At 48.5% G+C, this 16692-nt stretch overlaps 1 protein-coding gene across 1 annotated transcript in view; it reads right to left on the bottom strand.

Moving 5' to 3' along the window:
* Positions 1-16692, bottom strand: part of LOC119977696 (rho guanine nucleotide exchange factor 17-like) — a 502702-nt gene that overhangs the window by 208747 nt on the left and 277263 nt on the right. The window contains exon 2 of the mRNA XM_038818879.1: positions 15862-15939. Coding sequence (XP_038674807.1) covers positions 15862-15939 — 78 coding nt within the window. The remainder of the gene's footprint in view (positions 1-15861; positions 15940-16692) is intronic.

The raw sequence follows: 16692 nt of genomic DNA on the forward strand, positions 1-16692 counted from the left end.
ATATCTCCATGGGCCATGAACGCAGTTGTACAAGAAATCTAATCCACATGTTGGGCGGCATTGGAGTTTAATGCAACGTTTTCCCACATAATGAATTCAAGATTAGCTGAAAAGTGGGGGGGGGGGGGGGGGCGAATCTGCTTTACATCATGTGGAGGATGAAGAATATTCCTAACAGCTGGTTCAGAGACAAATTAATAAATAGTCATTCATAGAACACACAGTGCAGAAGGAGGCCATTCGGCCCATCGAGTCTGCACCGACCCACTTAAGGCCTTACTTCCACTCTATCCCCGTAACCCAATAACCCTTCCTAACCTTTTTCGTCACTAAGGGCAATTTATCATGGCCAATCCACCTAACCTGGACGTCTTTGGACTGTGGGAGGAAACCGGAGGAAACCCACGGAGACACGGGGAGAACATGCAGAACAAGCGGGGAACTGAACCTGGGACCCTGGCGCTGTGAAGCCACAGTACTATCCACTTGTGCTGCCCTTCTGCTTCCTGCAGAAAAAACCCAAGCAGTCCAAAAGGCCTGGAAGGGGAGGTAATTTGGGGAATACCGCAAAGGGTATGAATTATTCACTAAACTGTTCCAAGCTAGTTGCTCGCCACATGGAGAATGACAGCATTGGCTGTTACAAATACAAAGTTTATAAGATTATGTTTGGTGCTGGATCTTTAATTTAGAGTAAAAGGAATGGGGGGGGGGAGTTGGGGGAGTTGGGGGGGGGGGGGGGGGGGGGGGGGGTGGGGATAGACCTTGTGACCTGTTCTAAATTCTGCTGATAATAAACCTGTGTGGTTTAATTGTTAATGATTAATGAGAAACCTAAATTGTTTTACTGGGAAGAAGGTGCAAGGTAGACAATGGCGGAAGCATCCGTACTGACAGTGGGGGAATTCTTAGGTCTCCCAACTGCGTGTTTCTCGGCTGTGAAGCCCGCGGGTGGAGGGCACAGCCGGGAGGACCCGAGAGTCTCCCCTCCAGAAAAAGGCCAGAGAATTCGGCCAGTGTATAGACTGTCAGTCTCCAAAATCCCAAGAATGTTGGGCTTGTAAACGGTTATACTGTAAAAGTCTATTTAGTTTTAAGACAAAATGGAATTGGGAGTCTAAAGGAAAGCTAAGTAACTGTTCTAACTCGATACAAGACCTATGTGAATAATGTTGCCATGGTGATGGGCTTTGAGAGGGGAAAGGTCCATCAGGAGCCTTTTGTAGGATTAGGTTACAGACTTTCCAAACATATCCCTGAAACTCACAGACCCATCAGTATGCCAACATCCAAGAGAGAGCGGGGGGAGTAGCTATAGGCAGCGGGTCTCGATGGTTCATTGCACAAGAATGTAGACAGGAGCTCACGCTTGAATTGAAAAGACCGTACACGTGATGTAAGTACAGGAGTAGCTGCGTTTTCGCGAGCTCTGGTGGTACTCATATTTTAATGCTCTTTTTATCCTGACAACAATTCATAATCATTTAATCCTGGTGTGTATGTTCTGTGCTATGTTCCTGGAAGATCCTGGCAGAATTTTAGTGATGGGCCGCCGACTTAAGTGAAGAAAATCCGTGATTGATTGAGGCGGTAAGTGAAGGGGCCGGTGTGAGGCCTAGCTCTCAGTGGTGGTTTTGCTGGTGAATGGTCCTACAGATCGGTGATGCCATTGTCGTCGAGATGATGGCTGCCATTGTGAGTGAAGTTGTGGACAACCTTCATGGCTCTCTGGCACAAGTTATTGGTGCTCACATTGAGAATGGATAAAGTGGAGAAGAGAATACTGTCAGTCAATAGGGCAGTCTCCTGGGTGAAATCTCACCTTCAGTCCTTAGAAACCCTGCTGCATGATATCTTGAACATCCTGGTTGAATCAAAGAGATGGGGCTCAAGAGCGAGTATCCTTGCACCCAATCTCCTGCCCAATCCTGGGGATGAATTCCCAGCCGAATTTGAGAATTGCCTGCCACGCTTTCACTATCTCAATTTGAGGTTTGGGCATTTCGAGTACGATGGAACACATTGTATCTGGGTTCGAGGCTTGGGGTCGGTCGAGGATCCTGACCACTGGTCTTACACTGCCTTGTCCTCGATGTTCATCAAGAAGGGTTGGAGAGGGCCGAGCGCAACAGGTCTTTGCCACCCGCTGGGGTCTAGGTTTTACGTTATCGGGGCTCCAGGACGACGACATGGATGAGGTGCAGGTGAAAGTCTGGATGTATCCTGGATGTTGCTCGATGATCCTGACATGTCTTTGGCCTTTTCAAGCTCCACGGATGGTTATATTATCCTGTGGTTCATCATTAATCGTGAACTTTGAAGCGGGCCGTGTGAGGGGTGCTGGCCAGGGGCGAGCAGTCGATGGGCTATGGCTAGTCGACGGGGGAGGGGGGCGGGGTGCCCCTGATCAGGCTGATCACGTGGAACGTGCGGGGGTTGAATGGGCCGGTGAAGCGGGTCCGGGTGTTATCCCATCTGAAGGGGCTGAAGGCGGACGTGGCCATGCTTCAGGAGACTCACCTGAAGGTGGCGGACCAGGTTCGTCTGAGGAAGGGGTGGGTGGGACAAGTTTTCCATTCAGGGCTCTACGCGAAGAACCGGGGGGTGGCGATCCTGGTGGGGAAGAGGGTGGCATTTGAGGCATCTGAGGTGGTGGCTGATAGTGGCGGCAGATATGTGATTGTGAGCGGTAAGCTGCAGGGGGAGAGGGTGGTGTTGGTAAATGTGTATGCCCCAAATTGGGATGATGCTAGTTTCATGAGGCGTATGTTGGGCCGTATTCCTGACCTGGAGGCGGGGGGGCCTGATCATGGCGGGGGGACTTCAATACGGTGCTGGATCCCCCACTGGATCGTTCTAGTTCTAGGACAGGCAGGAGGCCGGCAGCGGCCAAGGTGTTGAGGGGGTTTATGGACCACATGAGAGGGGTGGATCCCTGGAGGTTTGGGAGGCCGAGGGCTCGGGAGTACTCTTTTTTCTCCCACGTGCACAGGGTTTATTCCCGCATTGATTTTTTGTCCTGAGTAGGGGGCTGGTCCCAAGGGTGGAGGATGCTGAATATTCAGCTATAGCAATTTCGGACCATGCTCCGCATTGGGTGGATCTGGAGATGGGGGAGGTGCGGGACCAGCGCCTGCTTTAGCGTCTGGACGTGGGGCTATTGGCTGATGAGGAGGTGTGCAGGAGGGTCCGGGGATGTATTGAGAGGTACCTCGAGGCCAATGATACCTGGGAGGTCCGCGTGGGGATAGTGTGGGAGGCTCTGATGGCAGTGATTAGGGGGGAGCTGATCTCCATCCGAGCCCATTGGGAGAGGGGGAGAGGAGGGAGAGGGGGAGACTGGTGGGGGAGCTGCTGAGTGTAGATAGGAGGTATGCGGAGGCCCCGGAGGATGGATTGCTGGGGGAGTGGCGTAACCTGCAGACCAAGTTTGATTTATTGACCACCAGAAAGGCGGAGACACAGTGGAGGAAGGCGCAGGGAGCGGTCTATGAATATGGAGAGAAGGCGAGCAGGATGCTGGCGCATCAGCTTCGCAAGCGGGACGCGGCTAGGGAGATTGGTGGAGTGAAGGATAGGGGTGGGAATGTGGTGCGGCAGGGGGCAGAGGTCAATGGGGTCTTTAGGGACTTCTACAGGGAACTGTACCGGTCGGAGCCGCTGGAGGGACTAGGGACGCCGATCGAGTTGGAGGAGCTGGTCAGTGGGATTGGCCACATGCAGTCGGGGAAGGCGGCGGGACCGGATGGGTTCCCGGTTTAATTTTATAACAAATACGCGGACCTGTTGGGCCCCCTGTTGGTTCGGACCTTTAATGAGGCATGGGAGGGTGGTGTTTTGCCCCCGACGATGTCACGGGCGCTGATTTCCCTGATCCTGAAGCGAGATAAGGACCCTTTTGCAGTGTGGATCATATAGGCCAATTTCACTGCTGAATGTGGACGCCAAGTTGCTGGCTAAGATCTTGGCCACTAGAATAGAGGACTGTGTGCCGGGGGTGATACATGAAGATCAGACGGGTTTTGTGAAGGGGAGGCAGCTGAACACTAACGTGCGAAGGCTGCTAAATGTGATAATGATGCCGGCGGCAGAAGGAGAGGCGGAGATTGTGGTGGCATTGGATGCGGAGAAGGCCTTTGATAGGGTTGAGTGGGGGTACTTGTGGGAGGTGTTAGAGAGGTTCGGGTTTGGGGAGGGGTTTATTAAATGGGTGAGGTTGCTGTACGAGGCCCCGATGGCGAGTGTAGCGACAAATGGGAGGAGGTCCGAGTACTTCAGGCTCAACCGTGGGACGAGGCAGGGGTGCCCCCTGTCCCCCTTGCTTTTTGCGTTGGCAATTGAGCCTCTGGCCATGGCGCTCAGGGAGTCGGGAAGGTGGAGGGGTCTGGTGCGGGGTGGGGAGGAGCACCGAGTGTCGCTTTATGCAGATGACTTGCTGCTGTGTGTAGCAGACCCGGACTGTGGGAGGAAACCGGAGCACCCGGAGGAAACCCACGCACACACGGGGAGGACGTGCAGACTCCGCACAGACAGTGACCCAGCCGGGAATCGAACCTGGGAGCTGTGAAGCATTTATGCTAACCACTGAGGAGGTAGTATCTTGTTGGCTGCAGGGCCTGAATACAGGTCTGAGTGCTTCGGTTTAGTGTTGTTAGAGTCTTCCTTCATTTGGAGGTTAAGCTGGATGGAGGAATAGGTAGCCCTCCTCCAAGTGGTCCTATATAGGGACTTCCAGACTATCCTCCTTCTTGAGGCTTAGGGTCCACTGGGAGGCTGTGTCCTGTTTCTTACGAGGCAATGCTGCTCTGTCTCTGATATCATTTGTTGCTAAAGTGCACGTTGCTTGATTCCCCCCCAGCCCCCGTTGACGGATGTCTCGACGATTCTTCTTCTTGCCAGTCGGGTTTCCTCGGAGAAAATGGTTTAAGATTTCCGGTGTTGGCGGGGCCTGTACGATGCCTCGTATTTGGTTGGTGAGGAGTGAGGTCTGTTGTGAGCGAGTCTGGTTTAAGTATCCGTGTATGAGAGTGTACACTGCCAAGTCACATCGGGTATTGATGGCGGCATCTTGCTGTCCCCCTTCTGCTGGGGCATCATTTCATTGCTTGGAGGTCTTGAGAGGCTGAGTTAGGTTTTTTTTAAATAATAATAATCTTTATTAGTGTCACAAGTAGGCTTACATTAACACTGCAATGAGGTTACTGTGAAAATCCCCTAGTCACCACACTTCAGCACCTGTTCGGGTACACTGAGGGAGAATTCAGAATGTCCAATTCACCTAACAAGCACATAATTCGGGACTTGTGGGAAGAAACCGGAGCACCCAGAGGAAACCCACGCAGACACAGGGAGAACGTGCAGACTCCGCACAGACACTGACCCAAGCTGGGAATCAACCCCGGGACCCTGGCACTGTGAAGCTAACCACTGTGCTACCGTGCTGTTTTGCCTTATGGACTAGGGCGTGCACCACAAGGCCATGTGTTTACGGCTTTATCCTGGTATCCTATTATCCTAAGATCCCTTGCTCTTTTTGGTATCCTTTTATCTCCCATATGTAGGGAGACGCCGGCCACAATGATTACTTTGTTTGATAATCTATGAATATTTGCTGGTCTTCCTGGTATCATAGAATCACCACAGTGCAGAAGAAGACTATTCAGCCCATCGAGTCTGCAAAGACCCTCCAAAAGAGCACCTTACCTAGGCCCAAATCCCCACACTATCCCTGTAATCCCGTGACCCCATCTAACCTTTGGATAGTAAGGAGCAATGCAGGATGGCCAATCCACCTAACATGCGGATTTTTGTGACTGAGGAGGAAACCAGAGTAGACACGGGGAGAACATGCAAACTTCACTGAACAGGTTTTTTGGGTCGGTCTTCACAGTGGAAGACACAAATAACATGCCAGTGACAGATAGAAATGAGGTTATGACAGGTGATGACCTTGAGAGGATTGTTATCACTAAGGAGGTAGTGATGGGCAAGCTAATGGGGCTAAAGGTAGACAAGTCTCCTGGCCCTGATGGAATGCATCCCAGAGTGCTAAAAGAGATGGCTAGGGAAATTGCAGATGCAATAGTGATGATTTACCAAAATTCACTAGTCTCTGGGGTGGTCCCAGTGGATTGGAAATTAGCAAACGTGACACTACTGTTTAAAAAAGGAGGTAGGCAGAGAGCAGGAAATTATAGGCCAGTGAGCTTAACGTCGGTAGTAGGGAAGATGCTGGAATCTATCATCAAGGAAGAAATAGTGAGGCATCTGGATAGAAATTGTCCCATTGGGCAGACGCAGCATGGGTTCATAAAGGGCAGGTCGTGCCTAACTAATTTAGTGGAATGTTTTGAGGACATTACCAGTGCAGTGGATAACGGGGAGCCAATGGATGTGGTATATCTGGATTTCCAGAAAGCTTTTGACAAGGTACCACACAAAAGGTTGCTGCATAAGATAAAGATGCATGGCATTAAGGGTAAAGTAGTAGCATGGATAGAGGATTGGTTAATTAATAGAAAGCAAAGAGTGGGGATTAATGGGTGCTTCTCTGGTTGGCGATCAGTAGCTAGTGGTGTCCCTCAGGGTTCCGTGTTGGGCCCACAATTGTTCACAATCTACATAGATGATTTGGAGTTGGGGACCAAGGGCAATGTGTCCAAGTTTGCAGATGACACTAAGATGAATGGTAAAGCGAAAAGTGCAGAGGATACTGGAAGGCTGCAGAGGGATTTGGATAGGTTAAGTGAATGGGCTAGGGTCTGGCAAATGGAATACAATGTTGACAAATGTGAGGTTATCCATTTTGGTAGGAATAACAGTAAACGGGATTATTATTTAAACAATAAAATATTAAAGCATGCTGCTGTGCAGAAAGACCTGGGTGTGCTAGTGCATGAGTCATAGAAAGTTGGTTTACAGGTGCAACAGGTGATTAAGAAGGCAAATGGAATTTTGTCTTTCATTGCTAGAGGGATGAAGTTTAAGACTAGGGAGGTTATGCTGCAATTGTATAAGGTGTTAATGAGGCCACACCTGGAGTATTGTGTTCAGTTTTGGTCTCCTTACTTGAGAAAGGACGTACTGGCACTGGAGGGTGTGCAGAGGAGATTCACTAGGTTAATCCCAGAGCTGAAGGGGTTGGATTACGAGGAGAGGTTGAGTAGACTGGGACTGTACTCATTGGAATTTAGAAGGATGAGGGGGGATCTTATCGAAACATTTAAAATTATGAAGGCAATAGATAGGATAGATGCGGGCAGGTTGTTTCCACTGGCGGATGAAAGCAGAACTAGGGGGCATAGCCTCAAAATAAGGGGAAGTAGATTTAGGACTGAGTTTAGGAGGAACTTCTTCACCCAAAGGGTTGTGAATCTATGGAATTCCTTGCCCAGTGAAGCAGTTGAGGCTCCTTCATTAAATGTTTTTAAGGTAAAGATAGATAGTTTTTTGAAGAAAAAAGGGATTAAGGGTTATAGTGTTCGGGCCGGAAAGTGGAGCTGAGTCCACAAAAGATCAGCCATGATCTCATTGAATGGCGGAGCAGGCTCGAGGGGCCAGATGGCCTACTCCTGCTCCTAGTTCTTATGTTCTTCACACAGACAGTCACCCAAGCTGGAACTGAACCCGGGTCACTGGGGCTGTGAGGCAGCAGTGCTAACTACTGAGCCACTTTCTTTGTATATATGCTTGGAATAATGATCACTCTGTACTGTAGATTTGTACCAGATTTTAGGGGCGTGTTACATCTTGTGGCTACATGTAAAATGTCCCCTTCAAACTAATGTTTTTTGGGGGCTTTTTCTGTATTTCGTTTTCTTTATATTGGGGTTAAAAAATTGTTGACCGGCTCCTGCAGAAATGCAGGCATGTGCCATATAAGAGAAAAAGAGGTTATAATGTGCCACTGGTGGTCTGGTATAATTGGAGTTGGGCGAGGTATACATTGGTGCACGTCAGAATTGGTTTGCGAAAATCTTATCCTGTACAATCTTTGGCTGTATGTGCAATCGCGACACATGAAGGTGTGCACCATTTTATTCTGGCTTCATGGCTTTACCCTCTTATTCCCCCATTCTCTCACTTGTCTGTCCACTGTTTATCCCCGTATACAGGAGGCACCAAGTTTAATGATCGAGCTGAACCAACTGTGTTATCCTGTATTTTTCTGTATTCATGTACTGAGAAGCATTTATACTCTACTGTACTAGTTTGAGGGTTCGTTGTGTTATTTGTAAAATCTCTGATAAAAATATATATGAAAAAAATACCAAATTCATTAGGATTAGAATGAGGCTGGAAGACTAGCCTAGTTTGAGTTAGGGGTAGAATCTTTAGGAAAAACCCTCACCGGGAAAGTCAGTTTTGGGAAAGGGAGCAAATGGAAATAAACCCACGGGAACGAAGAATTACTTTGGCCCGCTTATGAGAGAATTGAAGGCCTATATTAGGGACAGAGTGAAATATAACTGGAGCTTTTAATGAATATAACTTTTCAATTGTGATCAAAGTAAAAGAGTAAAATTCTGTTCTGTAATTTAAAGTATAAGCTGCCAACAAAAATAGTGTTTAATTGATGTTGTTTTTAGTTTGTTTGTTACACCAAAATCTTTAAATGTGAAATTTTGTTGCATTACCCTTTTAGCCATTCACTGGAAGTTTGAATTTCTTTTAAAGTTACAAGCCTCAATGGAGATTGTAACCAAAGCTCAAACAATGACAGCAGCAACCAGATACAAATGTAAATGTTTACTGTCACCTCTCTATGTAAATATCAATTAAACTGATCATGACTCGGGTAGGTAGTGGCATGGTGGTATTGTCACTGGACCAGTAATCCAAAGACCTAGAATGATAATCTGGGGACCCGGGTTCAAATCCCACCACGGCAAGTGATGGAATTTAAACTCAATAAAATGTCTGGAATTAAACGTCTAATGTCGATTGTCATTAAAAAAAAACCCATCTGGTTCACTAACGTCCTTTGGGGAAGGAAATCTGGTCTGGCCCACATGTGACTCCAGACCCATTGACTTTTAACTGTCCCCTCTGTGAAAATTAGGGATGGGAAAAAATGAAATGAAATGAAAATGCTGGCACAGCCTGCGATGAAAGAAAAATTACTCAAATACGATGCAGACCTCATGATTTAACATTTCACTCTACATTGGATTCAAATCAGTCTTATAATATGATTCACTTTAGGACTATGTTAAATAAAGCAATACAATACATATATAAAAAAAATATCTAAAATATTATTGATAGGTATATGTGTTTATTTGTGTATATGTACAACACTGTACTCTGGGTACAGGGGTAATGTTACAGGAACATAGAAAAAGAGGCAGGCCATTTATCTTTACATACCTCTTCCATCATTCAATTAGATTATGGCTAATCTGTGTCGTAACTCCATAATCCTTAATATCCGTACACAACCAAACTTTTAATTCAATCCCAAATTTAGAAATTTTCAATTGAGCTCGCTTGTGAACTCTCATAACCTTGTTACGAGAGTTGCAGGTTGCCTTTATGCTTTCTGGAATCACTCCCTGAACAGCCTCGCTCTCATTTAAAACATTTTGAGCGTTTATCCATTTCAGAGACTAAGTGTTGTCTCTACGACAGTAGAATTGCCGCTGGTCCCAGGGCAATTCCGGAACGGTTAATGGGCTAGCACCGGTGCCACGTGGAACACGAGCGCTTCCAATGAAAACTGATGTCAGATTCCTGGGTCGGGATTGGCACTCTATAGGTTGACAAGCTGCAGCTGCGTATTAGCACACGCACTCACTCCAGCCAACAAGATGGCACTTGTTGCACTGGAGTGCGCCCATCCTGTTGATGGGCTGGCTGGGGCCAGCGGGTACCTGGGGGGGTGGCCTGGGGGACACCCATGGCACTAAGTTCACAGTGGGCAGTTAGTGGCATGCACAGCCGCATGGCTGACTTGCAGGCTGCGGCAATGATGTTCCATGCCCCCCCCCCCCCTCCCCCCCACCGGCAGAAGCCCCTTGGCCAGCGGCACAACTGTCAGCACACTCTGGCGATGTTGAACTCTTTACATTACCGGGATCACTGCTCACCTACCAGAGTCCTCTCTAAATTCAGGGACATCAATGTGGATCATGAATAGCTTCCTCAGCTCTGCTGTAAGTGTTCACCCTGACATGATTACTAAAGATGTCCCAGAAACCAAGCAGAGATAATACATGTCAAGCCGTTTTTAGTGTGTTTGGCTGATTTTATCAGAACTGGCCTGATGAATATAAGCCATTTGCGTGCTGTCAGTCAAAGAAGGGACGATCTAATTGGCCCCCATCATGCCTGAGTGAAGAAATACAGTGATTTCTCAGAGCTATTAAAAGGTGTCAGCAAGCAGTGGCAACTCTCCTGGAGACAGAAGGCTCAAGGAGAGGGCTCCAGTTCTGGCACACTGATACGCAGGAGATAGGATGATTAATGACTATGTCATTCAGGTATCTAGTGTGCTTCAGACTACTTGAGCTATATTGTTTGGGTTTTACAATGATGAGTTGAGGGATTTAAAAATGTAAAGATTGGTAGGTATGCAGAAGCGAGATAGTTAAATACCCAGACCACAGCAAATGGCCAGACTACTGCCCTCTTACACAACTCATCAGTGTCAGTCTTTGGACAACTTGGTAAAAGATGAAACCTGGTAAATGATCCATCTTTCTCTCAACAGCCAAAAATGATAAGACTGAAATAATGAGATGTTCAGATCCACAAATCTGTCTGCCCAGTTGAAGGTCTGGCTAGGAGACCGACCAATGCCTTGACACTGACACTAGAATGACTGCATTACCCAGCTCCACAATAATACTATTTAAATTGCACCTATCCCTTCAACTCCATTTTATTTTTTATTTAAATACTTCTTTCTGTCTCTTTGCAGTATTCTCCAGTTGAAGGAGCAAGGTGGCAAACTGCCTTCAGGCCTCAACAATAGCCTGTGGGAGGTGCCCACTATGAGGGGCTGTGAATGCCAATTTTCCGTCACCACCTGTGCAGAATTTGCTAGAATGCATTCTGTGCCCCCTGCTGACTAAACATTTAAATGTGGTTGGTTCAGAGTGCGCAATAGTGAAGTATGCTGGCAGTCAACATTTCATCAAAGTAAATTCTTCTTTCCGAAGCAACTTTGCATTTACAACTATTTCCAACATATATCAATGACCTGGATGAAGGGACCAAATGTGCGGCAACTATATTTGCTGATGACACAAAGAAGAAATAAAGTTCTCGGGAGGACAAAAATAATCTACAAAGGGAGTTAGCTGGTTAAGCAAGTGGGAAAAAATTTGGCAAATGGAGTATCATTTGGGAACATGTGGGGTGAGATTCTCCCCAAATGCGGAGAATCGTAAAGGCTGCCGTGGGACAGGCCATGACCCACGGCAGCCTTCACGCCCACTTCCAGGGCCGATTCTCCTCCCCGAGCGGGGCTAGGAGCACGGCCCTGTGCGTCACAGCCGTGCGGCCTTGACGACGGTCGTCAAGGCCGCACGCCAAGCATCACGCCGGCTGACACGGCCGATGACGTTAGCCGCGCATGCGCAGTTGCCGTCATTTCCCTCAGCCGCCCCGCAAGACGTGGCGGCTTGATCTTGCGGGGCGGCGGAGGGAAAAGAGTGCGTCCGTTACAGACGCACGGCCCGCGATCGGTGGGCACCGATCGCGGGCCTATGCCCCCCTTGGCACGGCCGTGGTTTTGCCGAGCCAATCGGGCCCTCAGATGCCCCAAACGGGCATCTGGCACCCGTTTCACGACGGCAGCGAGCAGGTGTGTTTGCTGCCGTGTTGAAACGGGCTCGAAGGCCCGGCCACTCGGCCCATCGGCCTCGGAGAATCGCCTCTCGCCGTAAAAAGCGGGAGGGCGTGAAAAATGTCGGGAGGCCCTCCCACTATTCTCCCACCCGGCGTGGGGGGTGGAGAATCGCGCCCGTGAACTTGTTCACTTTGGTAGGCAGAAAAGCAATATATTATTTGAATAGAGAGAGACCTCAATATTCCACGGTACAGAGGGATCTTGGTGTCCTGGTACATGAATCTCAAAACACTAACACGCAGGTACAGCATATTATTAGGAAAGCAAATGGTGTTAATTGCAAGGGGAATCAAGATTAAAAGTAGGGAAGTGTTTCTACAGATGTATAAAGTCTTACTTAGACCACATCTGGTGCACTGCGTATAGTTGTTATCTCATTACCTAAGCAAGGATATGATTGCATTAGAAGCAGTTCCAGAGATGTTCACACAACTGATTCCTCGGATGGAGGGGAGAGGTATCTTATGAGGAAAGGTTAAGCAGTTATGGCCTACACCCATTGAAGTTCAGAAGAATGAGAGGAGATCTTATTGAAACCCACAAGATCCTGATGGGACTCGATAGGGTTGAGGTTGAGATGGTGATTGTCTTGTGTGGGAGTCTAGAGCTAAGAAACACAGTTTAAAAATCTGCTGCCTTATTTGTATGATTTCATTGCCATTTACCCTGTTTAATGGGAGGTGTAATGAATGCATTTTTCTTGTCCCTGAGTGATCCAGGTACTTTTATTATTATTATGGTAGCTTTGCTGTGTGCCAATTATCCATCCTCTTTTCTTATTATATCCTCTCTTTATACATGCCAGAACCAAATAGCGTCATTTCGGGGAAATGGGTGGAGGGTGCAGGTCTTCATGTGTGGTTCAAAATGTGAAAGGGTCATTTGGCTCCCATTCCCTTGTTAGCTTTTGTCTTCTCCTCCTTATTGAGGAAGTTGTCTCCTGAGGGTAATGACAGAATGGCCATAGGGTTAGCCCCACGGTCCCCACCTTGGTTGAGGAATGTCCTCTTGGAACTATTGTGGTTGTGATTCTTCTGCTTTTTTGTTACGTTGGGGTTTCTATGTTGTGACTATACCCTGCCTAGGTACAGACAGGTCTTTTATCCGAGAGAAGAACATGTTAAGTATATTCTGGTGCCTCTGGTGTTGCTTGAGATGGGGGAGGTGCGTTATGGCATATGCCATGTGGTGCGAACATCCTATCCTATGCAATGGCAGTAACTAATTTTAAACTTTGCTCTAGGAATATAGGTCCTAATGATCCATTTGCATCCATTTAGCGGGTCCAGCACTCTAATCTCCGGCCCTCTGTGATTCTCCGACCCTGGACCGGGAATCAAATGGGCGGGGATTACTATAGGTCTCACCAAACGTGAGCCTGACATGGTGGACCTTACAGTGGGCCAAGCGGGTAACTCCTTAAGGGAGTTGCTGCCAAAGTCCATCTGAGGGCCACTTGCCCCCCCCCCCCGCCAGCAATGCACTATCTGCCTACCCCTCCTCTACCAGACACCCCCAAAACAGGAGAACCCCCCCACCCCCCCACAAAGTGACCCACTTAATAGGGAGAACTCCCCCCCTCAGGGATCCCCTTAGTAGTGAGTCCCATCCCAGGGATCTCCTTAATAGGGAGATCCCCCCGGGACTCCCTTAATAAGGAGACCAACCCCACCCACCCACCCCCAAGGCCGCCCTTAAAAAGAAGATCCCTTCCCCAGGGACTGCCTATCTTCATCACTTCCTCGAAAAACTCGATCAAGTTAGCGAGACACAACCTCCGCTTCACAAAACCATGTTGCATCTCGCTAATAAGCCCACTTATTTCCAAGTGGGAGTAAATCCTGTCTGCCGGTGCCTGTGGGTTTCCTCTGGGTGCTCCGCTTTCCCCTTACAGTCCAAAGATGTGGTTAGGTGATTGGCCATGCTAAATTTCCCCTTTGTATCCAAAGATAGGGGCCGGTTTAGCTCACTGGGCTAAATCGCTGGCTTTTAAAGCAGACCAAGTAGACCAGTAGCACGGTTCAATTCCCGTACCAGCCTCCCCGGACAGGCACCAGAATGTGGTGACTAGGGGTTTTTCACAGTAACTTCATTGAAGCCTACTCGTGACAATAAGCGATTTTCATTTTCAAGATGTGCAGGTGGGGCTACGGGGATAGGGTGGGGCTGTAGGCCTAGGTAGTGTGGTTGGTGCAGGCTCGATGGGCCGAATAGTCACCTTCTGCCCTGTCGGGATTCTATTCTAAGGTTTACCCTCTCGAACCCCTCTGTAATTTCAAACATGTCTATTGAAGGCATCTTCCGGCCTTCGCTTTTCTCGACTCAAGTGCTACAGAATGTGGAGTTTTTCTTTCAGTTCTAGCAAAGAAGAGCCTCTCATATAGTGGTGGATTTCTTTTTACAGCTCCGAGTTCAGTCATTTCCATAGGGATTGTGAGGAAGTCAAACTGGATAGGATTTCTTGCATGCGTCAGTTCTGCTGTTAGCCAAGATTTTCCGCTCCTGTCCACGGCGGCCAGGAGGGGAAAATCTCATGAGAGCACGAAAAACGGTTTTATGCCATCATAGGACTAGTTTATAATGGTGCCATCAAGCTTCCAGTGGTGTTTATCCCACCGTGCAAAGTCAAGAACAGCTACTGCATAAATTTCAATGTCACACATTTTAATTAAAAATAATGCTCGCCAGGATCACCCCCCAAGTTCGATCAATAGGGCACGTCGGCGTGCAATTAGGTCAATGCGTTTCAAAACGCTATAAAAGTGACGTACAGCTGGCGATACGCACATTGCTTGGGACTTCTAGGCTCGTTTGCCGACCTTACATCGCACAGCACTTGCGGCATTGCGGATTCAGTTGGCTGCAGGGAGGGATCCCAACTCAGGAACAAAGTGGCCAAAGGCATGGCAAGAGGTTGCACCTAAATGGGGAGAAAGTTTCTAACAGAATGCAATCTGTGACTCGGGGCCAGAATGGGAGGCTGGTGAACTTCACTTTTCATTGCTTATCTTGCCAAGAATCCCCTTTTCTCTCTGCAGGAATGGGCAGGGCAAAGCATTCAGTCATGCCCAGCAAATTGTCCGCAGGGAATGGGCATAACAGCATACATGTCAGTCCGGGGTCATCTCAAGCATGCTCGTGGGCTGCAGGTGGCTTACTCTGCCTGGGGAGGCACCTGCAGCCCATAGGTGGGGTAAAGGTAGTGTGCGGGCGTTCAGAGGTCTCATGGCAGGAGGGGGTGTGGTGTGAAGGTTTCTCAACCACACAATGCCAGAGGCCGCAAGATGGGGTGGGTCAAGATCCACCTGGTTCAAAGGCACATCTGCGATGACAATGGGGTCAGGGATTAGTGATGAAGAATTGAGAGATCATGGAGTGAGGGAAACCTCAGCATCATGCTCCACCAGGACATTGGGAGGAATTGCCACCCTCACACAGAGAGGGATCAAGCAGGTCCGGAACTGAGACCTCAGCATCACCATTTTACAATATGAAGCAACTGAGCAGCAAGCAATGTAAATGAGGAAGAAGTCAGCCAGTGAGCTCTCGGAGGGGCTCTTGGGCCATTAGTGCATTGCACTGTGAGGTTGAACAAAGGGCCAGCTAAATCCCAGTATTCTAAGTATTCCCAGATTAGGTAGGATGCACAATTGAGACAGATTATGAACCCTTTATTTAATTAGGAAAGTTACCAATGAAAGGCGTTTATGCGAGATTAATTGATCATCTTGCATTAACACCTTGGTTGCAGCTTCAAAATTCCCCAGAGCAAGAAGGGTGAGGTTGGGTGACCGGACAGGCCTCACAAGCTGGTTACAATCGTCCCACTGGCAGGTTCACACACGAGAAGCCTCAGTCCCTCCCACTCACCTCAAATAGCTTAGGGTGGCAGCCTGAGCTGATCGCACATTCCACAAAACCCATTGTTCAAAATGCCATCCATTTCAATGCAGCTATGTTCACAAAAATATACACACACACACACACAAACGTACAAACACACCTACCTGTATAAGTGTTCGGAGGGACTCTACGTATGACTGTTCCGCATCCAGCAGGGTCATCATCACATGTTTTCTCATATCCTATGTGGGAGGAGAGAGGAAACAGCATGAGTAATTATATCGCCAAACAGCAAAACCAGACAGTTGCAATCCTCATGGTGTATTTACCCTTGTTACTCCTCTCTTCATTCTCTATGTATTGTCTTATTTTTCCTTTGTACATTGATATGGTTCCAGGGACATTGGGGACGATTCTCCGATATGGCGGGCAAGTGTTCGCGCCATTGTGAACGGCGTCGTGTTTCAAGACGGCGCGAACAGGGCCCGGGCACGACCTATTCTGGTCCCCACAGGGGGCCAGCACGGCGCTGGAGCGGGTCACGCCGCTCCAGCCTCCGTACGCAGTGCCAAATAGTCGCATGTGCAGTTGGGCCAGATCAATCCTGCGCATGTGCGGGGAACTTCTTACACGCGCCGGCCCCGACCCAATATGGAGTCGGTGTTCAGGGGCCGGCCATGCCAATTCTCCACACCTCGGAGAAACCCGCGCCGGCGTCGGGCCGCCGTGGCGCGGTTACTCTGATTCTCCGGTCCGGCGCGGGGCTTGGAGAATCGCCCCACTGTTCTGCGTTCCAGTGCTTGGTCTGTGAGTGTAGGGGCAGCATAGGCAAGTGTCACACAAAATAAAAGGGTTGCCCATTTAAGATGAGGTAAGGAGGAATTTCTTCTCTCAGCGGGTCATTAGCGTTTGGAATTCTCTTCCCCAAAGGCCAATGGAAGCCGGGTCATTGAATATATTCAAAGGTTGAGTTCGGCAGATTTTGGGGGTTTGGG

This window comes from Scyliorhinus canicula, chromosome 14 (assembly GCF_902713615.1).
Source record: "Scyliorhinus canicula chromosome 14, sScyCan1.1, whole genome shotgun sequence".
Classification (NCBI taxonomy): Eukaryota; Metazoa; Chordata; class Chondrichthyes; order Carcharhiniformes; family Scyliorhinidae; genus Scyliorhinus; species Scyliorhinus canicula.